Below are 26480 nucleotides of genomic sequence, written 5' to 3'. Positions count from 1 at the left end.
TGGTTGACAAAAGTTACAAAAAGTAGAGTAGTCCTGACCCTGCTTTATGTTTTGTTTCTAGAATGTGATGACCAAAACTCACAGAAGTCTAAATGTATTGCGCTGGTGGTATTACTAGCTAGGCGATTGATATTAAAATACTGGCTACTAACAGAGCACCTCCAGTTTAACAAATTCTGGATGCAGTACAATCCCAACTATAAACTATTCATAGAACAGGCTGATGTCAAGGAGGATTTAGAAAACCGCATTAAGATATTTTAGAAAATAACTGGTCCTCCTGCTCTGAGGCTGTGGACATCAATCCGCCCGATCCTATACGATCAGGCTGATTTACACCCCCTGCTGGACGTGAATCTGCACTGTGCGGCATTGCACAAGTAGTTCACAAGAATTGCTTATGCAATGATAAATGCCGACAGCCTATGCTGTCAGCATTCATCAATGTCTGTCGTACATAATCCGCTGAGCGGATCATTTCGGACAGACCGGTGATAAATCGGTCCCATAGGGTGCTGTATCCATTTAGGAATAGTGAGTTTATGCTGATGGAAAATCTAGATGGTAGGTGGTTGAGTGTCACCACTGGTAATCCTAGGAGTTTGCAGGATGAGGCGGTGCCCAGTGCGGACCTCTGGATGCTGAAGGAGGGTTGTATGTCTGCAGGCGAGGAAATTATTACTTTACTTTCCTTGACAATATATAAGCTTAATAACCAAATTACTGTCTCTCTGATTTAGGTTTATTTGTTCTCTTGCTATCTTTATTTGTAAAGCAGGAATGTAAAGCTAAAGAGCCAGACCCTTTTTGATTGAGAACCTGGACTATGCTTGCTTATTGGTTTGCTAAATTTAGCACCAATAAGTAAGCGCTATCCAGGGTGCTGAACCTAAAATGGGCTGGCTCCTAAGCTTTAAATTCCTGGTTTTTAAATAAAGATTGCAAGAGAACGAAGAAAAATTTATAGTAGGGGTAAATTAGAAAGTTGATTAAAATTGCATGCTCTATCTGAATCATTACAGAAAAAAATTGGATTTAGAATCCCTTTAACAATTGCGCTCAAGCGATCGAATTTACTTTCAACTTGTAATACGAGCTAAAAACCAAACGCACGTCAACACCTGTGATAAACACCTTATCACTCACACGTAACTGATAGTGCTTCACTCGTAATCTGGCCCTTATGGTCCAGAAATGTATTGTTTTTAGATGTTATTCACAAAAGAGTAAAAAAAAATTTAGAAACACTCTATTTGCCTTGGCATTTTCTTTAATGTATTAAATCATATCAGTATCTGCACTTATTTAATATGTTTCCCTTTTAAAACAGAATCAGTTTTCTGCAATGACTCATGTGAAAAAAGAAACCTCTCAGATCGAAGGGCCATCATTAAACAATTCATATGGCTTCAAAGTCAGTGTTCAGAATCTCCAAGAAGCAAAAGCTTTACATGAGGTAATGTTTATATGTATTCTTCTGTACTATCCATATTCTTTTGATCGGAATATCTTCTTTCATACACTGTGTCCCTTTATAGGGCCTCCCTCACACAGGCTTCTATTCCAGTGCAGCTGAATTCCAATCCATTTAGAAAGTGTTATTACCACTTTATTTCATTTCTATACCTTACATGGGATTATTTTAGATCAGGGGGTTTTCAAAGTTTTAGGCAATGGGCCTCTATTCTGACAAAAGTTATAGGACAGCCCCCCCCCCCCCCCAATGATACATCTTGCTATATTTTTTCTCTTTAAATATTTTTTTTTTTTTTTTTTTTTTAGTTTTAATTTGGGGAATTTACATATAATGATCCAGGGTTTGCGCACAGCTTTCAAGCTGATTCTGGGCAACCAAAAGAGTGCTTCACTAACGGTTCAATTTGCAGTTTGTTAATTCTGCTTTAAATGCAAGGTACTGATTAAGTCAACAGGCGCAGCGCAGTCTCTGAGCAATTTTGACCTCAGTGCCTTTCTTCCACTTACATCCCACCCTTTTCATGTCAGCTGCTGCTTGTGGTTTCCATTGGATACTGCAAAGTGTCACTGCTCCCGCGCCTCGCCTTATATACTCCAGACCCCCCTGGGGAGGCCTCCTCACACTTTGAAAACCACTGTTTTAGTGCATTGTCTTTCTGGAGCTTATGTGCATACTTTTTGTACTTTTTAAAAAAAATTGTCATTTACTCAGTTCAAATGCTTATAAATACAGTTGATTTTTTTGTTTAATAAAATGTTAACAATAGTGCTCAAATCACATATGTGAAACATTATGAAACACATTAATTTACAATTGCAATTAAGTGTATTTATTTGTAAATATGTTAATTATAATGTACAAAAGTTTTATTAAGTCAGTAATTGATTTTAATGGTTACGTGAAAAAAATGCATTTACATGTTGTATTGTCATCATCAGTGCGGAATTGATTGACATATTTTGCTTTGGTCCTTAACGTCTGTCATTCCCCAATTTCTTAAAGTTTTCATTTGTTTAAAGTGTTTTTTACTAGATTTTCCTGTTTTGATGTTTATCATTTTTGAGCAGCTTTACTAATTCATATTGGAACTCTTGTAATTATTTGGAATTGTTTAAATATAAACAACAAAAAACAAGTAAAAACAAAAAAATCACTGAGCATACAGGGTTTTAACACAGAAGTTCTGATAGCTTGGGGACTTTACGAAAAGATTTATGAAACTGCTTTCACAGCTTTTAAAGCTTTTGTGGTGCATTAGCGGACCTACATCCACAAATTTTAAAGGGACACTAAACCCAAATTTTTTCGTGATTCAGATAGAGCATGCAATTTTAAGCAACTTTCTAATTTACTTCTATTATCAATTTTTCTTCGTTCTCTTGCTATCTTTATTTGAAAAAGAAGGCATCTAAGCTAAGGAGCCAGACAATTTTTGGCTCAGAACCCTGGACAGCACTTGTTTATTGGTGGGTGAAATTATCCACCAATCAGCAAGAACAACCCAGGTTGTTCACCAAAAATGGTCTGGCATCTAAACTTACATTTTTGCTTTTCAAATAACGATACCAAGAAAATGAAAAAAATTTGATAATAGAAGTAAATTAGAAATTTGCTTTAAATTGCTTGCTCTATCTGAATCACGAAAGAAAAAAATTGGGTTGAGTGTCCCTTTAAGAAGCCAAAACTGCTTCTTTACTCTCATTACTTTCTCAAGACTGTGCGTTGGGGTGAATATGTCCTGCTGTTGCGCTATGTGTGGCATAAGAGCAGGGGGCAGCATTGTACAAAAGAGCTCTTGTGCAATATTACATTTCGTCATGCGATGCCCCATCCCAAGTGATGACTGCAGGAGGACAGGTGCTCTACTTAAAGGGATAGAAAGGCAAAAAAATTAATCTGCCTAGGTGCATTTCAATTTGAAATAAAAGGATTTTTGCAATATACTTCCATTAGCAAAAATGCTTTTTTAAAAATATGCTGTGAAAGTCCATGCACCTTTTCAGAGAGTCAGCAGTACCTTGTTTGACACAAAATATGTCTTTAGAAGCAATACACTCCTCCGCCACCTCTCTGAGCAAGCATAGTGTTTGAATACAGGTGCCCTCACAGGACCAGTCATAACTTTTACTAGCTGTATATTGCAAAAATGCTTATATTTTAAATTGAAATGCTCCTGTGCACATCATTTCTATCCCTTTAAGAACCTGTTTGCCTGCAATCATGATATCGCTTTATTATTGTCCTTTATGCATTCTTCAAATGTCACATACCTTCTGCTTTTGTCAATCTTTATCAACATTTTCTTTCATTCTCTCTGTTTATATTTTGTGTTAAGCAGTATTATTTTGCATTGTGTACATTGTGAAATAGTTCTCTGTGTTTGTAAATAAGTTGGACTTGTGAGAAGTTTTTTCATATATTTTACTGTCATTTACTTATCTCCGTTTACCTCAAAATACAAATCAAGCTCTTTATCTGTTTCTGTAAGGATTGTTTGATGCTAATTTACAGAATCGACAAACTTTTAGAAATAGTTCATATGTGCTGACATTTGTTATTATTTTTATCTGTTTGTTTTTTTTCGAGCAAGGGCATAAATACTGGCATCTTTTAGTGTCTGCATGTAGATATCTCTCTATATTGAAGAAGCAACCTTTTGTTAAATGATGGTCCACAATCCTCCATAACATATGGGATATATTTTCTGCCACTAGGAGGAGGTCAACCCCATATCAGAGCTTAAAATCCCTCCCACCTCCTCTCTCTTAGTTTTGTTCTTGGCCTCATAGGAGATGGTTGAGAATAAAGGTTGTTCCAGCTACTTGCTTATAGATTACAAATTTGGAGCTCAGACCTATGTGAGACCCAGAGTCCCTGGAGAGTATCATTTACAAAGAAGACAGAAAAGACTCTTCACAGCAGTTGAATTATACAGGGACATAGAGGAATGCTGTGCACATAACAGGGTATTCCTAACTGGATTTTAGCCATAATTACCCTCAGGTATCTCTGGGACTTGTTCCTAGCCTCCTCCTAAGGGACACAGGTATTCTGTACTGTAATCCTGTGCAGTACTTGATACCTGCACTGGATGGGCTCTCTACTGGATACTGCTGCATTGCAAAATATGTGACATGCTGGTAAGCCATTGGGAGGGGTGCTGTGTAAGGTAAGTGACTTTACACAGCACAGAAAATATTTGTAGGTACTCAAGCAATAAGTGGGACTTAACCTTGCTGTCCTCATGACACACTTTTTTTCAATGTCCTACCTACCCTATTCTTATCAGGGACATAGCTAAGTAACACTGTTGCACTTCACATCCAACTGGCAGCTTTGGGGAAATATGTATGATACTTTTTAGAAAATAGGTGCCTGGCCCTTTAAGAAAACAGTTAACTGCTCAGTGCAGTAAGCTGGTCAATAGAGGAAACTGGTTAGGCAGGGGAGCGGCGTGTTATGAGGGAAGAACATTTACACAGGGGTCACTTCCAACTCCTGATGTATGCATATCTGCAAAACACTGCCAATTTGCCACTCTGTGTTGGGTACAATCTTAGCAGTGTAGAGAATTCAGGGCATTTCAGTTGCACCGTATCTGGGTAACATACTAGTGCAAACCTATTCCATGTCACTAAATATTGTTCATACTTACAAGCTTCTATTTTTCTTCAAGACAATGGTTGGAAAATCAATGTACCTAAAAGCTCAATATATCCTGCATTTATAGGAGTCATAATAGACTCAATTCTTACAGGACTTCGCAAAGTAAAGATTAAGAGTGCATGTCTCTCCCTACAAAAGGATCCATTTCCATCAGTAACTGAGTGCATAGAAACGGTTGTTCTAATGGAAACTGCTCAAATGCTTTTCCTTTTACACCTCTTCACTGGATACCTCTTTATTTGTCTATGCTACCTCAGTGGTCAAAGAATTATCTACATTTGGAATAACAGATGGCTTTGGATTTCTCCGTCAGACAATCTCTTTCTTGCGGACACAAAATCTTTCTTTGACTATTAGGGCATCCTTCCTTCGTCAGTCATGGGCAATTGTGCCGACGGACACCAGTCTGTCAGGCTGGGGGGCTGATTGGGTTTCTCGACGAGTTCAAGGAGTTTGGTCTCCTCTACCAATTAACATTCTGCAACTTTGAGAGATTCTTTAGGCTCTTTAGACCTGGCCCCTTTTAAAAAAGGAAATGTTTATCCATTTCCAGTCGAACAATATCATGGCAGTGTGCTACATAAATCATCAAGGAAGTATCTCAAGACTCTGTCTTAGGCAAAGAGAAATAATTTCTCCCTGTCGGCAATTCACATACCAGGTGTACACAACTGGGAGATGGATTATCTCAGCAGTTAATCGACCCATCCTACAGAGTGTTCTCTCCATCAGGACACTTTCGATCCCTTAGTGATCAAATGGAGCTTACAGAACATATATCTAATGACCTCTCGCTTAAATCACAATTTTCCAAGGTATTGTACACAAAGGCTCACATGATAGATGCCTTGGTATGACCATTGGATTTTCATTCAGTATTTCTGTTTCCTCTGTTTGTTCTTCTTCCAAGAGTCATTGCTTGGATCAGACAGGAGTCAGCATCAGTGATCGTAATTGCTGCAGCCTGTACCCTGCAGGACATGGTATGTGGATCTAGTGCAGATGTCCTCATCTCTTCCATGGATTTTTTCTCTAAGACAAGACCTATAGTCGCAAGGTCCTCTTTTCCATCAGGATCTGAAATGTCTAAATTTAATGGTGTGGAGGTTGAATGCCTAGTTTTGAGACAGGTTTCTCAGATTTGGACATTGAAATTTTGATACAAACTATAAAGCCTGCGACACAAAAGATTTATCACAAAATTAGGAAGGCCTATTTTGAGTGGTGCTCTTCCAAAATTATTTTCTTTGTATTCCTTTAGGATTCCTAGAATCCTTCAATTTTTACAGGATGAAATAGCCAAGGGTTTGTCTTCTAGTTTCCTAAAAGGGTCAAATTTATGCTTTATCCCTTCTTTTTCATAGTAAGTTAGCTAAACATCCTGATGTTCAGACTTTTGTCCAGGTGTTTGAATTAGGCCAGTTGTAAAACCTATATGTAAACCCTGGAATTTGAATCTAGTTCTTTCCATATTACAAGGTTCTCCCTTTTACCCAATACGTTCCATTGACATCATTCTGTTGTCTAGGGAAGTGCTTTTTATGTTATTAATCTCTTCTGCAAGGAGAGTTTCTGAATTGTCAGTACTGTCTTGCTATTTTCTATTTTTAATCATTCACAAGAATAAGGCTGTACTTCGTACCAAATAGTATTTCCTTCCTAAGATAGTTGCTACAGAAAATATCAGTCAAGAAATTGTTATTCCTTCATTGTATCCAGATCCTTCTACCTCTAAATAGGGACTGTCGCAGTAAAGGAGAAAAAGCTACTAAGGTAGCGTTGGCTTAAACAAGTGATTCCCAAGGCTTACTTGGTGGCGGGAAAGTTGCCTCCTAAGTGTTACAGTTGTAACATTGAGGGCTTTTAAAAGTGACTTTGGAGCAGACTTGCAAAGCTGTCACATGGTCTTCTATGCATACTTTTTCCAAATATTATCGTTTTTATGTTTTTTCTTCATCGCAACTAGCTTGTGGCAGGAAATTTCTTCAGGCTGCGGTGTCAGCTAAATAGGAACTGCCAGAAAAAAGTATCCCACCCTTTGTGTAACATAGACCATCTGCTTGGGTATTAATCCCATATGTTATGGAGGACCGTGGACCATCATTATTTCTTTCTAATGACACAGTGAGTCCACGGATCATCCTAATTACTGTTGGGAATATCACTCCTGACCAGCAGGAGGAGGCAAAGAGCACCACAGTAAAAGCTGTTAAATACCACTCCCCCTACCCACAATCTCCAGTCATTCTCTTTGCTTGTATCAGTTGCAAGGAGGGGTAAAGTTAGGTGTCTGATTCTTCAATCAAGAGTTTATTTTTTAAGCAGAGCAAGTTTGCTCTGGTTTTCTTTGGGGTTTAAGTAATTTCATGCTGCCCTTGGTGGAAAGTTTGAGTAAGTCTTTTTTCTTTTTTCCACAGGTCCATGTGAGGTAGGAAGCCCTTCTCATACCAAGTGAGCTGTCCTGCTGCCGGACAGATTTTTGAGGTAAGTGCCTATTTCTTTCCCTGTTTTGATATAGGAGAATTTGGCACTTTGACAGTTAATTCTGTCTAAATATACAATCAGCCTTCTAGGTTAACGGTTTATTGTATGGCAGTTTTGCAGGCACTGGGGATGTTTGGCTCAGTTTATTATGTTTTCACTTTGGTGTACATGTTTTTTGTTTGTGTATTAATGGCTACAGGTAGGTTTGTTAGGCCATGCCCCCAATAGGCGGGCTTATCTGAGATAGCAAGTATGTTTTTGGCGCTCTTTTAGCTGTTTCCTGTTGTTCCTGGATTTTGCAGCTCTGTTGCATAGCTCCTCAGAGGTGGTTCAGCGTTCTCTCCGGTGCGGCTGTATAGGGGTCCGGATCATTTTCTGACTTTGTTTCCGGCATCAAGGAGGTCAGGTAGGCAACTCAGCAGAGCTTGCTGAGGTGCGGAGGTTGCCTGTTGTTTTTTTGTGGGGCTGGTGCTCTGTTTATATTTAAGTTTCTGTCAGAATTTCAGAGACTATAACGTTTGTCTCTTTTTGCATTCATTTTGTGAAAAATTGTTGTGCAGTTTATTTAAGGATTTTTTAGTTAAAAAACAACAAAAAGTCTGTTTAAAACTTAAAGGGACAGTAACGTTTTTTGTTTCATTAAAATTCTGATTTGCACTTAGAATTTTTTTATTGATTAAAGGGACAGTCTAGGCCAAAATAAACGTTCATGATTCAGATAGCGCATGTAATTTTAAACAATTTTCCAATTTACTTTTATAACCAATTTTGCTTTGTTCTCTTGGTATTCTTAGTTGAAAGCTTAACCTAGGAGGTTCATAGACCTTGAAGCCCACCTCTTTCCGATTGCATTTTAACAGTTTTTCACCACTAGAGGGTGTTAGTTCACATATTTCATATAGATAACACTGTGCTCATGCACGTGAAGTAATCTGGGAGCAGGCACTGATTGGCTAGACTGCAAGTCTTTCAAAAGAACTGAAAAAGGGGCAGTTTGCAGAGGCTTAGATACAAGATAATCACAGAGGTTAAAAGTATATTATTATAACTGTGTTGGTTATGCAAAACTGGGAAATGGGTAATAAAGGGATTATCTATCTTTTAAAACAATAAAAGTTCTGGTGTAGACTGTCCCTTTAAGGTTTTTTTCATTTGGAATAAGATGGACCAAGAAGCCCTGCAAGCTGTTGCTTGTTCTCTATGTTTAAATACTAATGTTGAGCCTTCTATCCCTTTTTGTTCCTCTTGTATTGACAGAACATTACATTACAAGGATAGACTTTTTTGATTCTGAGCCTTCATTGTCTAGGGCGGATGTTGCTCAGGAGTCTTCTGTTTAGGCTAATCCTCAGCTTTCTCCTCATACGTCCCAATCTTCTACAGTGCCCTGTGTTTCATCTCAGGTTGGTTTTTTCCTTGCAGGATATGGCTACCCATATATCCTCGCCAGTATCTGAGGCTTTGTCTGATTTTCCTATGTTGCAGGGGAAGCGCAAGAGGAAGTATAAGGTTTCTTATTCTGTTCCAATTGTGTCTAGTGTTTCTTCTCATAAGTCTGAGGAGGAAGATACTTCAGTAGCATCTGAGGGTGAGATCTCGGATTCTGATAGTGTTTCCTTTAGGTTTAAGATAGAGCACCTCCGTTTGTTACTCAAGGAGGTTTTGGCTACCTTGGATGACTCTGAGGCATCAGTCATGGTAATTCCTAAGAAAGTTTTTTGATGTCCCTTCCTCGGTGGAAGTTTTTCCTATACCAGATCGTGTTTCAGATATTATTGCACGAGAATGGGAGAAGCCTGGGATTCCTTTTTCCCCTTCTCCAATTTTTAGGAAGATGTTTCCTATTGCTGATTCTATTAAGGAATCTTGGCAGATGGTTCCTAAGGTGGAGGGAGCAGTTTCCACTCTGACCAAGAGGACAACTATAAATATTGAGGACAGCTGTTCCTTTAAAGACCCTATGGATAAGAAGTTGGTAGCTTTGCTTAAAAAGATTTATGTTCACCAGGGGTATCGATGGCAACCGGCTGCATATATTGCTATGGTTACTAGTGCGGCAGAATATTGGTTTGATGCATTGTCTGATTTTATTCAGCAAGATACTCCTTGTGAAGAATCAAGGTTTGAAGTTGGCTAATTCCTTTATTGCAGATGCTTCTCTATAGGTAATTAAGTTGGGAGCTAAAATTTCTGGTTTTGCCATTTTAGCTCGCAGAGCTTTATGGTTAAAATCCTGGTCTGCGGATGTGTCCTCTAAGTCTAAGCTTTTGTTTTTTCCTTACAAGGGTAAGACCTTGTTTGGGCCAGGTTTGGCTGAGATTATTTGGGATATTACGGGAGGGAAGGGGCATTCTCTTCCTCAGGATAAAAGAAATAAAAAGAAGGGTCGGCAGAATAATTTTCATTTCTTTCGTAACTTCTCTGGTAAATCTTCCTCTTCTTCCTCCAAGCAGGAACAGTCCAAGCCATCTTAGAAGTCAAATCAGTCTTGGAATAAGGGGAAGCAGTCCAGGAAGCCTGTCTGCCCCCGATCTGGGAATGGATCTTGTGGAGGGCAGACTCTTTTTCTTCGCCCAAGCTTGGGTTCGAGATGTTCAGGATATCGTATCCCAGGGTTACAATCTGGAGTTCAAGAATTTTCCTCCCAGAGGCAGGTTTCTTCTCTCCAGGTTATCTGTAAACCAGATAAAAGGAGAGGCGTTCTTACGTTGTGTTCAGAATCTTTCCGACATGGGAGTGATAGTTCCTGTTCCGGTTCAGGAACAGGGTCTGGGGTTTTTATTCCAATCTCTTTGTCAGTCCCAAAAAGGAGGGAACTTTCAGACCTATTTTAGATCTCAAGAGTGTAAACAAGTTTCTCAGGGTTCCATCTTTCAAGATGGAAACTATTCGTTCCATTCTTCCTTTGGTTAAGGAAGGTCAGTTCATGACCACAGTGGATCTAAAGGATGAGTATCTGCATATTCCCATTAACAGGGATCATCACAGGTTCCTAAGATTTGCATTTCTAGACAAACCTTTCCAGCTTGTAGCTCTTTCTTTTGGTCTGACAACAGCTCCCAGAATTTTTTCAAAGGTCCTGGGAGCATTGTTGGCGGTGCTTCGATTGAAGGGTGTTGCAGTGGCTCCTTATCTGGATGACATTCTAGTCCAGGCTCCATCTTTTCAACTAGCAAACTCCCACACAGAGTTGTTGTTGTCTTTTCTGCGCCGCCACAGTTGGAAGGTGAATTTAGGAAAAAGTTCCTTAATTCAGGCTACAAGAGTGTTATTTTTGGGGACCAATTTAGATTCTCTAGAGATGATTTTTCTGACAGAAGCAAGAAAGTCAAATATTTTCAATTCGTGTCTTACTCTTCAGACCCTTCCTCGGCCGTCAGTGGCTCAGTGCATGGAGGTTATTGGTCTGATGGTTTCAGTGATGGAATGATGTCCATTTGCTCGGTTCCATCTCAGACCTCTGCAGTTATGCTTGCTCAGGCAGTGGAACAAGGATTATGTGGATCTCCAAGGATTGTTCTAGATCAGATGTCCAGAGATTCTCTTCCATGGTGGTTGTCTCAGGATCTTCTCTCTCAGGGAACTTGCTTTCGCAGACCTGCCTGGGTGATTGTAACCACGGATGCCAGTTTGCTGGGCTGGGTGCTGTCTGGGGTTCATTAAGGGCTCAGGGTCTATGGACTCGGGAGGAGTCTGTTCTTCCAATAAATGTTTTGGAACTGAGAGCAATTTTCAATGCTCTTCTAGCCTGGCCTCAACTAGCTTCAACCCAGTTTATTAGGTTTCGGTCGGACAATATAACGTCAGTGGCTTACATCAATCATCAGGGAGGAACTCAGAGTTCCTTGGCCATGACAAAGGTAGCCAAGATTATTCAGTAGGCGGAGATTCACAACTGTTTTCTGTCTGCTATCCACATTCCAGGGGTGGAGAATTGGGAAGCGGATTTTCTGAGCAGACAGACTTTTCATCCGGGGGAGTGGGAACTTCATCTAGAGGTATTTTCCAGCTTGATTCTCAGTTGGGGGAAGCCGAAGTTGGATCTCATGGCATCTCGTCAAAATGCCAAGCTCCCGAGGTACGGGTCGCGGTCAAAGGATCCTCAGGCTGTTCTGATAGATGCTCTGGCAGTTCCTTGGACTTTCAGTCTGGCATATGTGTTCCCTCCGTTTGCTCTTCTTCCTCGGGTCATTGCTCGGGTCAAACAAGAGAGGGCATCAGTGATTCTCATTGCTCCGGCGTGGCCTTGCAGAAACTGGTTTGCAGATCTGGTGGAGATGTCTTCCCTTCCACCTTGGCGTCTTCCATTAAGGAAGGACCTGCTTCTGCAGGGTCCCTTCCTTCATCCAAATCTTGTTTCTCTGAAGCTGACTGCTTGGAGATTGAACGAGTCAGTCATTGAGACTATGATTTGTATTGGTGTGAATCCAAAGGCTACTTGTGGAGTAGAGTTAGGATTCCTAGGATTTTGGCTTTTCTCCAGGAGGGTTTGGAGAAAGGTTTATCTGCTAGTACCCTGAAGGGTCAAATTTCTGCTTTAACTATTTTATTGCACAAGCGCCTGGCAGATGTGCCAGATGTTCATTCTTTTTGTGAGGCCTTGGTTAGAATTTGACCTGTGTTTAAGTCTACTACTCCACCTTGGAGTCTTAATTTGGTTCTTAGAGTCCTTCAACAGGCTCCGTTTGAACCTATGCATTCTTTGGATATTAAGATGTTATCTTAGAAGATTTTGTTTCTGGTGGCTATTTCTTCGGCTTGAAGAGTTTCGGAGCTTTCAGCCTTAGAGTATGAATTGCTTTTTCTTATTTTTCACTCTGATAAGGTAGTTCTGCGTATTGCCTTGGGTTTTCTTCCCAAGGTTGTTTCTGATAAGAATATTAATCAAGAGATTGTTGTTCCTTCCTTGTGTCCTAATCCTTCTTCTCATAAGGAGCGCTTGTTGCACAACCTGGATGTGGTTCGTGCATTGAAATATTATTTGCAGGCGACTAAGGATTTTCGCCAGTCTTCTTCTTTATTTGTTATCTTTTATGGGAAGTGTAAGGGTAAGAAAGCTACGGCTACTTCTCTTTCTTGTTGGTTGAGGAGTGTTATTCGCTTGGCATATGAGACTGCTAGTTAGCAGCCTCCTAAGAGAATCACGACACAATCCACGAGGCCTGTTTCACCTTCTTGGGCTTTCAAAAATGGAGCTTCTGTAGATCAGCTTTGCAAGGCTGCGACTTGGTCATCTTTGCATACTTTTTCAAAATTTTACAAATTTGATACTTTTGCTTCAGCAGAGGCTTCTTTTGGGAGAAAGGTTCTTCAAGCAGTGGTGCCTTCTGTTTAGGTTAACTGTCTTGTCCCTCCCTTATCATCCGTGTCCTCTAGCTTGGATATTGGTTCCCAACAGTAATTAAGATGATCCGTGGACTCACCGTGTCATTAGAAAGAAAACATAATTTATTCATACCTGATAAATGTATTTATTTCTTGATACGGTGAGTCCACGGCCCGCCCTATTTTTCAGACAGGTTGCTTTTCTATAAACTTCAGACACCTCTGCACCTTAGATTACTTCCTTTCTTCTTTCCCTTTGATTGAATGACTGGGGATTGTGGGTAGGGGGAGTGGTATTTTACAGCTTTTGCTGTGGTGCTCTTTACCTCCTCCTGCTAGTCAGGAGTGATGTTCCCAACAGTAATTAAGATGAAACTTGAACTCACCATGTCAAGAAAGAAAAACATTTATCAGGTAAGAATAAATTATGTTTTTACTAAAGAAAATAAAAATGATACTTACATGATCAATTATTTTGTTTTGGAATGATTATGGTCCACAGACCCCGCCCGTATTTGGGTGACAGTTCTAATGACACCTCTACACACCCTGCTGTGTCTTTCCTACCTATATGTGTCCTATTCTCTACTCAGCTATATGTTAAACTAAAAGGGAGGTGGGAGGGATTTTAAGCTCTGATATGGGTTTTTGGCCTCCAAGTGGCGGGAAATATATCCCATATGTGATGGAGGACTGTGGACCATCATCATCCCGAAAGATAAGAATTTATCAGGTAAGCATACATTTTGTATTTTGGAATGGGTTACATCGTTTTGGTGCAAAATTGATTTGTGTTTCACCCTTTCATGGGTATATTTTGTTCTAAATAAGTGATATAAACAAATGTTGCATGCGCAATCTTTAAAACATATTTTTTTTAATAAATAAATAATCATATATACGGTAATAATAATGAATAATTGCCAGCAAGATAAAAATGCACCTCACTATTTTCTACAGGTTCAGCACCTTACACTCATTAGTATGGAGTTGCACGCAAGAACTCGACGTGATTTGGAACCAGATCCTGAATTTGATCCCATTTGTGCTTTATTCTACTGCATCTCTTCAGACTATGCACTGCCTAATGTTGACAAAGCAGAAATTACTGGTGCAATTGTAATTCATCAGAACCATGGGACAAGTGAAGGTGTAGTGTAAATCTATATATGTTAACATTTCTACCCTTATCTGTGCCATCCTTTTATAATTTATATATTTCCAAATAGTTACTGTAATCTAATATTAATATACTTCTTAAAAAATATTATGGTATCTATTTTATTTTTAAACAAATTTACCACATTAGAATCAGGACAATGATTGGTATAAACATACATAAGTCATGCATGATTGCCTTGCGGACTGTATCCTTACCTTAGGTAGTAATGCCCTTTGCCAGGCACATGACTTTAACTATGAGTTAAACGGACATGAAACCGAATAAATTTCTTTCATGATTCAGATAGAGAATACCATTTTAAACAACATTCCAATTTACTTATATTATCTAATTTGCTTCATTGTTTAGATATCCTCTGTTGAAAGAAACAGCAATGCACATGGGTGAGCCAATCACATGAGGCATCTATGTGCAGCCACCAATCAGCAGCTACTGAGCCTATTTAGATATGCTTTTTTTTTTTCAACAAAGGATATCAAGATAATGAAACAAATTAGATAATAGAAGTAAATTGTAAAGTCGTTTAAAATTGCATGCTTTTTCTAAATCATGAAAGAAAACATTTGGGTTTCAGCTGGGGTTGCACGTAAAGTGAGATTAAGCAAATCTATTTTTTTTACAAATGCTCTAACAGAATAGTACATTTTATTTTTGCCCTAGAATGTCCCTTTTTATATCTTTGTCATACTGACACCTCACATGTAAAATAAAAATGTAAATATCTTGTCATGTTTTCATGTTTGTTTAATACAGCTTAAGGCCAGATTGTTACTTATATTTTGTAATTGTCTATTTTGTTCTGTAGGTAGTAGGCAACATGCCCCATTGCTTACCAGGTCTGGCGTTACAGGCTTCCATGTCACATATGCTGCAGATGAGAAAGAGCTCTTTGAGAAACTCCTAGAATTAATCAGAAGGTATGTCATCAATTTTGGAAAATATACATTATAGACTCTTTAACATTAAAAACTCTAGCAATAGTAATGATAATGCAGTCAACAACCAACAAAGCTTATTCTTCCACGTGGAATGATACCAAAAAATGTAACCAAGGCTTTTAAAAGACCACGTTCACTTGTGCGGTTTTTTACTCCCATGCTGGATGTAGCTCTTTTCATTACTGTTTAATATATAATAAATAGTTTGTTCAAGGTGCTTGACAGATGCTGCTCTTGTTTGGTTGTGGAAGATCAGGGGATGGCGCTGCACAGGAATTTCCTCATCTAATATTAAATTTGGAGAGCAAACAGCTCACTGCAAAAACACAAGCGGACAGGTTCCCTAGCTAGGAACATTGTCCTCCCTTCAAATAGTATTTGGGGCCCTAGTCTTTATTATTCAGTCCCCCACAACTCAGATTTGGTTTGAGAGTGATCATTTTTCTCTTCATATGTTTTCTATGTTTTTGTCCTGGGACAGTGACATACAAAGAGTTTTGCATTATGTACTAAAGAGGCTTGGAGTGACTGTGATTTCTTCACTTCTTTCACTTGAACCCCCTGCTTGGGGCTATTCATCTTTTGTCCAACCTACCTCTGATACACTTTAAGTTGTATTTGGAGCCTGGTGCAGATGACTTTTTCACTATGAGAACCCTAGTGTTTAAAGGGGCGTTAAACACTAAATAAATGCTTGACAGATTCATGCATTCAAAGAAAAGATAATTCTGACAATAACATGTAGATGTATTCTTTAAAGTTTCATTAACTGTTTAAATATTAACAAAATAAGTGTAAAGTTTTAGTGTCTATAAAACAATGGGAGCTGCCATGTGGTAACTTAGGTTACCTTCTCTGCTGTGGCTAATAATGGCTAATAAGAGACAGATAAAAATAGGTCACTAGAGTGTGCAGCCAATGACTGTGTAGAATATAACAGTGTTCTGCACTTCCATGTCTAACAGGAACTGAAAAGCTCACAACTGTCAGAATGGAATTACAGGAAAAGGGGACAAAATAAATAATGAAAGTGTATTGAAGAGTTATTTGTATTTATATGATTTATCATTTTATATTACAATCTCAAAGTGTTTAATGTCCCTTTAAAGATACCCTCCATATTTATAAACTATTCCTTCTACATCAACAAAATCTAACTAGCAGGCATCTGCATCAGAACAGTGGCCTGAATTTCCAGTATCTTCTGCAATATTATATGTATTTCAGGCTGAGTAAAAGAAAGCTAAGAAGCATTTATTTGTTCCTGATAAGCTGACTCCTTTCTATCCAATTTCACTGTCAGTTATTGAGTATATGCATTATCTGCTTAAAAGGGCATTGAAGCCAAAATTTAAACTTTCATGATTCAGGTAGAACTTGCAATTTTAGAAATGTTCAAATGTACTTTTGTTATCAAATCTACTGCTTTTCCTTGGTGTCCTTTGTTGAAGAGCAAATGCAGATCTATTCATGTTTGCACGTGTCTTAAAGGGATACTAAACCCAATTTTTTTTCTTTCATGATTCAGATATAGCATGCAATTTTAAGCAACTTTTGAATTTACTCCTATTATCAATTTTTCTTTGTCTTGTGTTATCTTTATTTGAAAAAGCAGAAATATAAGCTTAAGAGCCAGCCCATTTTTGGTTCAGCACCTGGGTAGCGCTTGCTGATTGGTGACTAAATGTAGCAAACCAATCAGCAAGCTCTACCCTGTTGCTGAACCAAAAATGGACGGGCTCCTAACCTTACATTCTTGTTTTTTCAAATAAAGATAGCAAGAGAAGGAAGAAAAATTGATAATAGGAGTAAATTAGAACGTTGCTTAAAATTGTTCTATCTGAATCATGGTTTAGTATCCCTTTAAGCACTATATATATATATATATATATATATATATATATATATATATATATAATCTATCATGCACTTGGAGATATTGTTTAGTTTTCTAGTCTGACAGAAGTCTTTATCTGTAAAATAAGTAAAAAAAAATCTTGTTCGAATAAACAGCTGCTCATTTCTGGGGCACCAGCTCCTGCTGAGTATGCGTGAGAGCAGCTGCTTATTCCTGGAGGAGTATGCACACTTTCTGAGGCACCAGCTCCTGAGTATGAGCAAGAGCAGCTGCTTATTCCTGGAGGAGTATGCACACTTTCTGAGGCACCAGTTCCTGATGAGTATGAGCAAGAACAGCTGCTTATTCTTGGAGGAGTATGCACACTTTCTGAGGCACCAGCTCCTGAGTATGTGCGAGAGCAGCTGCTTATTCTTGGAGGCGTATGCACACTTTCTGAGGCACCAGCTCCTGAGTATGAGCAAGAACAGCTGCTTATTCCTGGAGGAGTATGCATACTTTCTGAGGCACCAGTTCCTGATGAGTATGAGCAAGAACAGCTGCTTATTCCTGGAGGCGTATGCACACTTTCTGAGGCACCAGCTCCTGAGTATGAGCAAGAAAAGCTGCTTATTCCTGGAGGAGTATGCACACGTTCTGAGGCACCAGTTCCTGATAGTATGAGCAAGAACAGCTGCTTATTCTTGCTGGAGTATGCACACTTTCTGAGGCACCAGCTCCTGAGTATGAGCAAGAACAGCTGCTTATTCTTGGAGGAGTATGCACACTTTCTGAGGCACCAGCTACTGCTTAGTATGTGCTAGAGTTCATATCTCATATGAGTCCTTAAATGACTGACAGCTGAGTCCTTATCACGTATGCCCCCATAGATGTTAATGGAGGAAATAAAGTGGAAAAAAACCTAACCCTGCTCGCTTGCAAACCCGATCACATATTCTCATGTGCGCTAACCCGAAATAAATATATATATATACACACACACGCATACACACATACATAACTATACTAGGGGTAGACCTATATATCGGAGCGGCGGATTATTAGGGCCGATATTTGGAATTTCTGAAATAATCGGTATTGGCCAGAAACTTACCAATATTACCGATATGGAGCAAATCAAAAGAAATGTAGCTCTGTGTACTTCAGGGAAACTATGTAGTTTTAAGTGACACAAATCATCACAGAAATCATCTATAGCACATACTGTATATGCTGGACATAGCACAGCATCTAATAATAAATAGCACTGATAAGAGTCCAAGCCCAGTTACCAACTACCATACATGGCAGGCCTGTAGATAGACTTGCATAAACAAACATATATGATTTGTGAAATGGAAAATGTGATCTTTAAGTGGCACTTAAAGCTACATAGTTGCCCTGAAGTACACAGAGTTAAATAATTTTTTTATTTAGTCATAGGGATCAGCAATACCCAACTTCAATCCGCTTGCTAATTGCTGTCACAAATAGAACATTATTTGTTGCATTCTGATACATTTTACACATTTGCAAAACATTTCACTAAAGTTGCAATTTTTTTTATTTAAATATTTTATTTTCCCCTTTCATGGGCATAGAAAAAAACATTTAAAAAAATGATAGTTCAGGCACATCAATTAAATGTCCACAACAACAAACCTTGAGTAGAAAGCTATGCAGTATAGGAGACTAGTATCATTATTCTCTAGCAGTGGATAACAATGATCTGACGATTAGGTGACGCTGTTACACATGTATAAAACTGCCCATAAGTGACATATTAAAGAAACTTATAGTCCACTCCTCAGTACCAGGGAAGGTATTTTCAATCCAGTAAATATATGAGCATATTAAAAATGAAAGCAAATAAATAAATCTAGCACTGATATTCCAGCATGTCCTTTCTTTCCCTGTCAAGTGGCAGTATATATTGTATATATTTTTTTTACTTTACTTTTAACCCTTCTGTAAAATGTACCAAGTGAGCGTGTTTTTAGTGAAGTGGCAGCAATATATGAAAAAAAAAACGTTTAACAGGAGAACATGCTGAAATGTTGTGCTTTCTGCACTATAATGTTTTTCTACTTAACTGGGAGTATTAAAGAAATTGTGTAGTGTCTAGCTTTGCAGTAGTGACTTAAATTTATTTTATATCAGTGTGCAGTTTTAAAGGGATTTATGCAATGTTTCTATGTTTTGGGAAGCCATTTAATAAGTTAAAGGGATACTGAACCCAAATTGTTTTCTTTTGTGATTCAGATAGAGCATGCAATTTTAAGCAACTCTTATTTACTCCTATTATCAATTTTTCTTTGTTGCTATCTTTATTTGAAAAAAGAAGGCATCTAAGCTAAGGAACCAGCCAAATTTTGGTTCAGATCCGGACAGCACTTGTTTATTGGTGGGTGAATTTATCCACCAATTAGCAAGAACAAGCCAATGCTTAATATAAGGTGGCGCAAACTAATGACGATTTCTGCTCTAATAAACTTTAGCTAGTTATTATATAGGTCTTATGATGTCCTTCAGGGTAGATATCAGGTTTATAATTGATTGAACTATATGCGACCCTTTTTGGAATATATAATAATATATAATATTAAAGACCTTAAATATATGTGTTCCAAAATAACATGGGTGGTATGTCTCTATTTATCCTTATGGTTTTGTAGGTTGTTTAACTCCGTGAGAGGTTTCAAATAGGAATAATCAGTGTGTTAAGATGAAATATAATGTTTTTATTATACAATATCAAATTCTTAAAATACAATGCTAAAAATACTTTATTTATTTAAAAAACACCGGTGTTGATTGCTATCACTCTAAATTCAATACATATTATATATTACAATTACTAAATGGATCTAAATAGATCAAAAGCATGTACACTTATTAATAAAACATATAAGTGCTTGATACATTAAAATGGAAACATAAAAAGCCCTTGAAACAATGTTGCTATTAATTAAATATCTCTTGAAAAAATCTCGTTTCGGATTAACCCTCTGTTGGTTGTGGTTAATATTTTCAAGATTAGGTTGCAAATACCTTTCTAGGCTTGATTTAAGATCTTGACTTATAAATTCTAAGTAATCTTGTTATATTTAGGCAAGTGTTTCGACAAACAGTTTGTGGCTTAGCTGTGCACATTTACGTGAGGCTGCCTATAGTGTCCATTCTCCTTTGTTAAAGGTTCTATAAAATGGTTCAGCTGGGTACTTGTAAAAAGCTAGCTTAAGCTCATAGTATGTACATTCGGTTTTGCTGGCGCTTAGCGTTCTGCGAAGTCTCCTCCGGTTCAACAGTGCAGTGTTTCGATGTTCTCCCTTGTCGGACAGATGGTTCCGGTGGAGTGCTGTGGCTTCCAGCCCCCGTTTACCGGATGTTCCGATAGGGGCTCCTCTTCAAGTGTTAATCACTCTTTAAGTGTCGGAATCCGCTGTAATATACCTAAGGGAAATCTCGGGTTTCTATAGGCTCACTGATACTTTGCGAGTGTTCCTAACTCGGCTAGTGCTTCCGCTGGTTGTTATTTCTCAGGGACCTTGCGTCTTTTAGCTGGTACTTTTCTTCTTTAGAGCCTCTTTGGATAGCAGGCTCTCACTGTCCTCCTAGTTTAGAATCAGGTTTCTACGCGTTTCGGCATTCAGCCTTTATCCACCAATCAGCAAGGACAACCCAGGTTGTTAACCAAAATTGGGCCGGCATCTAAACTTACATTCTTGCTTTTCAAATAAAGATACCAAGAGAATGAAGAAAATTTGATAATAGGATTAAATTAGAAAGTTGCTTAAAATTGCATGCTCTATCTGAATCACAAAAGAAACAATTTGGGGTCAGTGTCTCTTCAATTTTCAAGCACTTTATTTTTTCCAGTTGTTTACTTTTAATGTTTAAAATTTTAATAAGCATGTTCAGTTTATACCAGATTTGTGTACAAAATGTTTTGATTTTTCAAAACTTTAAATGTACAGAATATCGGCCCCTGTTATCGGTTATCAGCCTGAAAGGGGGTCAATAATCGGTATTGGCCCTGAAAAAAGGATATCGGTCTATCCCTAAACTATACTTTACCAACGAGCGCGAACCCCCACAATAAATGTTGTAATTTGGCCCTTTGAGTTTAAGCATTTATGAAGTAAATAGTAATAATTAATTTAGCTAAGAGAAAAGCTTTGGATGTTGAAGTGGCTATGAATACATTTTCGTATAAATAGGGTGACCATATTGCCGCATTAAAATGGGACACATATCAAAAATACATACGTCAGGGTTCTTATACAACACATTTCTTTAAACAGCCATAAAAACTGCCCTGACATAAGTATTTTTCATATGTGTCCCTTTTTAAAGCGGCAATATGGTCACCCTACGTATAAAGCTAAAATTGAGTGGCAGGTATCTGATAGAACAGTCTGAGGTTCTTTATAATAATCCAAGATATACATTTAAATAATTTTAAATAACCTATGTGTACAGTGATATTTAACCTACTGCATTTATGCAACATTAGTAAAATGAATGACATTTTACAATTCATATTTAAATAATACTTTTATTAATCTTATTTACTTAACTATTGGTACAAAATGTGTGCATAATGTGTGTGTATATATATATATATATATATATATATACATACATACAGTCAAAATGTGAATCCGCCCTCTTGGGGTCAACCGGATATGATGTTTTTTTTGGTGCTTTTTTGACAGGAAGAAGGAGGTAACTGTTTGTCTTGTTCATTATATTTAAGCATGTTTGTGTGTGTACACTGTTGTTCTGAAGAAGGGGAGCACAAGTCCCCGAAACATCAATAAATTTGACTTTTACATTTAAAGAAATCCTGGTTTGTTTCTGTTTTTGTTGGAGTTTTATATATATATATATTTATATATATATATATATATATATATATATATATATATATGAGTGTCAGGAAAAAAGTCTAATCTTACACATCCACTAACATTACTTTTATATATATATATATAGTGAGAAAGAAATTTAAAAAGTGCTGGGTATAGAGATCCTCAATGTTGTAGTCTTAAACCAGAGAACACACTGTATTTCTAACAGCAGCTACTACCTGTTGAGTATGAAGTGTATAGTCCCTTAACAGTACACTAAATACTAAAGTGCAAAAATTAGAAAAGCAAATGCGTGTAGAGCGCTTAGTAAGAAAATACAGTTATTCTCTATATTATAACACCAATATGATCATCACATATATATATACACCAATATGATCGTCATATATATATATATATATATATATATATATATATATAATTCTTATCAAGAAGATGTTTAATACTTCACTATAATAAACAAAATAGCATATGAGTCCAAATCACAAAAAGCAGATTCTTCTATGTATTCCAAAGGAAGCGTGAGGAATAATAATTAAAGACCCCGCTGGGGTTCCTACTTACATTCCTTACCCCCAATCTTATGAGGTAAGTGCCGCACAATGAGAAGGATCACCCACGTAGGTCATAAAGTTCCCCTCTTCTTTGCTCCTTGAAGTTGGTAGAGTGGTCTTTCAGTCACATATTCTGTGTAACTTCAATAAAATGTGGCTAAAACACTGCTCACCAGCAGCAACAAACCAGGATTTTCACCAAAGAATGTGGTCAAATTTATTTACGTTTTGGGGATATGTTTCCCCTTCAAATAGTGTACAAACACACACATCTCTAAGAGTGAATATGGGTTTAATATTATTTCAATACCACTGTGGTACACTACCTATATAATGCCATGTCACTCTGATAATAAGATAATAAGATTTTATAATTGTCACTCTGGTTGATAATATGATTTTATAAAAGTGGTAATATGTGTTCACTTAACTGAAGATTTTTTTGGTTATGTTGTTTTACATTTAGTATATAAAATAGGATACACTGCACTGATCGGAAATAGCAGTTTATGGGAAGTTCCGGTATTTACAAAACCGGATGTGATGTAAGATGCCAACATCCGGTAGTTACGAAACCGGAGGTGATGCAAATTGACAACTTCTGATTACCCAATAAGGCTGTAGGCAACAGCGGCACATGTTTAATTATGTATGTGCACTGTAGGAATGTATATCCTTAAAAATATTAGCTACAATATTGTTTATGTTGTTTAAGGATCTGACACTTATTTAATGATGTAAACACTTTAAAAACCATGAATAGTGATAACTTCCGGGTCACTTGATTGTAGACATCGATGAATACTGGATATGATGCATATTTTGGTGCTTTTTTTTTCCACAGGATGTGGTAGGTAATGTGTGTGTGTTTGTACATTATTTAAGCACGGTTTTGGTGTGTAATAGTTGTTCTGAAGAAGGGGAAACTTATCCCGAAACGTCAATAAATTTGACCACATTCTTTGGTGAAAATCCTGGTTTGTTGCTGTTTTTTGGATGCCTATTATATACAAGCTGAACAGCTAGGTGGTTGACCCTAGGAGGGCGGATTCATTTGGGTACCTTGTTTATATATACTTTATATATATATATATATGCATATATTATATGTGTGTGTGTGTGTGTGCAATGTATGGTTCTGTTATCACAGATGAAGGAACTTTTTGTTGTCTGAAAATATATATTTCTTATGCAGGTATAATCCAGATATTTTATTAGGATATGAAGTCCAGATGCACTCTTGGGGTTATCTCTTACAACGGGCATCTGCTTTGAATGTAGATCTGTGCCAACAAATGTCCAGAATACCTGGTGAGTATAGTATTGGGAATATACTTGTTGCATATCTGTTAAGGTGCAGTTTACCCAAATAAAAGACATCCTGTAGATTCTGTTTTATGCTGGGGGGTTTTGTTTTGTTTTTTAAAGAAACATGAAACCCAATTTTTTTTCTTTCATAATTCAGATAGAGCTTGTGATTTTAACTCCTTAGTGACCAGACCATTTTTTAAATTTTCTTACCGTTAAGGACCAGAACTATTTTTACATTTCTGCTTGTATTTAACTATAATTTTCCTCTCTTATTTACTGTACCCACACATATTCCACACATATATATATTGTTTTTCTCGCCATTAAATGGACTTTCTAAAGATACCATTATTTTCATCATATCGTATAATTTACTATAAAAAAATATATAAAATATGATGAAAAAAAACACACTTTTTCTAATTTTGACCCCAAAAATCTCTTACGCATCTACAACCACCAAAAAACTCCCATGCTAAATAGTTCCTACATTTTGTCCTGAGTTTAGAAATACCCAATGTTTACATTTTCTTTGCTTTTTTTGCAAGTTATAGGGAAATAAGTACAAGTAGCACTTTGCTATTTCCAAACCATTTTTTTTTCTCAAAATTTGCGTAAGTTAGATTTTAGCACTGATATCTATCAGGAATCCCTGAATAACCCTTTATATGTATATATTTTTTTTAGTTGACAACCCAAAGTATTGACCTAGGCCCATTTTGGTATATTTCATGCCACCATTTTACCGCCTTTGTTCAGAAATAGCAGATTTTTATGGCTTTGGTGTTGCTTATTGTTAATTAGAAAGCTGCTAAATGCTGCTGCGAACCACACTTGTATTATGCTCAGCAGTGAAGGGGTTAATTAGGTAGCTTGTAGGGTTAATTTTAGCTTTAGTGTAGAGATCAGCATCCCACCCCCTGATCGCTGCTCCCTCTCTGACCCCTCTTAAACAGCTCTCTTCCCTCCCCCACTCCTCAATGGTGACACCCATCTTTAGTACTGGAATAAAGTCTGCCAGTATAAAAATAAAGGTGTTTCAACCTATTGGCCGCCATCTTAGGTACCGGCAGCTGTCTGCCAGTATCCAGTTGCTCTAAATTATTAACATTTTTTTCCATAGTGTAGTGGCCCCCCTCCCTAATTCTACCCCCTTTCCCATCCCAGACCGCTTTCCAGAAACGGATCCCCCTCTCCCTCCTTCCCCCACCTCCTTCCTCACTGACAGGATGTAGCTTGGCATAGTGGTCCCACCCGCTCCCGCCTCCCTTCATGCCCCCTTAACAAATCTCCTCCTGCTTCCTCCAGCGATGAGTATTGCACGATGCCTCAATATCGAGGCATTGCTGCAATACCCTGAGAGCAGCTGGAAGCGATCATGAACCCTTCCAGCACTGAGTTTCACTGAGGATGTGCTATGTACGTCCTTGGTGCTTAACTGCCATTTTTTGAGGATGTACATAGCACGTCCTTAATGGGTTAAACAACTTTCCAATTTACTTCTATCTCATTTGTTTTGTTCTCTTGATATCATTAGTTGAAAAGAATACCTAGGTAAGGTTATGGAGCTGCTGATTGGTGGCTGCACATATATGCATCATATTAGCTTGCCCAATTCTGTTCAGCTAGCTCCCAGTAGTGCATTACTACTTCTTCAACAAATGATACCAAGAGAATGAAGCAAATTAGACAATAGAAGTAAAATAGAAAGTTGTTTAAATTGTATCCTCCATTTGAATCATGATAGAAAAAATATTGAGTTTCATATCCCTTTAAGTTACTAGAATGTCTGCTTAGTTTAACTGCAAGGCTAATGAACAGCAGTGATATATTAGAGGTGACCACATGCATGTTTTTTAGCAACAGATTACAGAAGTGTGTAAATGCTGATGGCAATCAATTAAACTCTTACAATATAGTGTATTTCAGATTTTGGTTTATTTCATCTTGCATTAATAAATACAATGGTCAAGTCATTTTTGCCTCACTCTATATATACACACGCACTAATATTTTATGTCTTTATCGCTCTGTTAAAATGTGTGTTTTTTTCTTCAAGCAATGGTCTTACATGAATATTTAATCTACTTGCAGATGATAAGAATGAAAACAGATTTACATCAGATAAGGATGAATATGGTGCAGACACAATGAGTGAAATAAATATAGTTGGGCGAATTGTATTAAACGTCTGGAGGATGATGAGAAGTGAGGTAAATTACTGTGCATCAACATTAAGCTTTTATGAGATGAGTATCTTGTTTATATGCATGTAAGTGTTTTATTTCTATGTTAGTGGAAGCAGATACTGTATTTGGTACTTGATAAACTATGCCCTTCTTGCAAAGTATTTTTTTTAACCCAGCAGTGTTTGGAGGCACTGGGAGCCATGACTCTTAAGTTTTACATTTATCTAACTTTTTTGTTATCTTTCCTATACACTTGTTATCAGTCACTGTGGCAATTTGTTTTGAAGCAGTTACAGTGATCACTGTGGGAAATGTTGGTACAAATGTTTTAGTAGATTTGTTTTTCTGGATAGTATTACATGGATATTAAAGTAGCATGAATTACAATTTTTCCTTCTAATGTCAATGAGGGTCCATGAAACCATTCATAACCTTTGGGAAATACTTAACCTGGCCACCAGGAGGGGGCAAAGACACCCCAGACAGAACATTGAAATATCCCGCCCACTTCCCCTACCCTCTCAGTACTCAGTAGTTTTTTGCCTTGCATCATGGAGGTTGGCAGAGAGAGGTGCTTTGCTGAAGATTTAAGTTAGTGTCCTCAATGGATTGTTGTTTTCTTCAAGAGAGGACAGGGGAGTG

At 37.6% G+C, this 26480-nt stretch overlaps 1 protein-coding gene across 1 annotated transcript in view; it reads left to right on the top strand.

Moving 5' to 3' along the window:
• Window positions 1–26480, top strand: part of REV3L (REV3 like, DNA directed polymerase zeta catalytic subunit) — a 471052-nt gene that overhangs the window by 330671 nt on the left and 113901 nt on the right. Inside the window, exons 16-20 of the mRNA XM_053710865.1 lie at window positions 1331–1456; window positions 13913–14102; window positions 14941–15052; window positions 23534–23649; window positions 25744–25862. Of these exons, the coding sequence (XP_053566840.1) occupies window positions 1331–1456; window positions 13913–14102; window positions 14941–15052; window positions 23534–23649; window positions 25744–25862 (663 nt within the window). The remainder of the gene's footprint in view (window positions 1–1330; window positions 1457–13912; window positions 14103–14940; window positions 15053–23533; window positions 23650–25743; window positions 25863–26480) is intronic.

The sequence above is a fragment of the Bombina bombina genome, chromosome 4 (assembly GCF_027579735.1).
Source record: "Bombina bombina isolate aBomBom1 chromosome 4, aBomBom1.pri, whole genome shotgun sequence".
In the NCBI taxonomy this organism is placed as follows: domain Eukaryota; kingdom Metazoa; phylum Chordata; class Amphibia; order Anura; family Bombinatoridae; genus Bombina; species Bombina bombina.
Note: the sequence above shows the minus strand (reverse complement) of the source record. Positions and strands in the feature narration are given on the sequence as shown.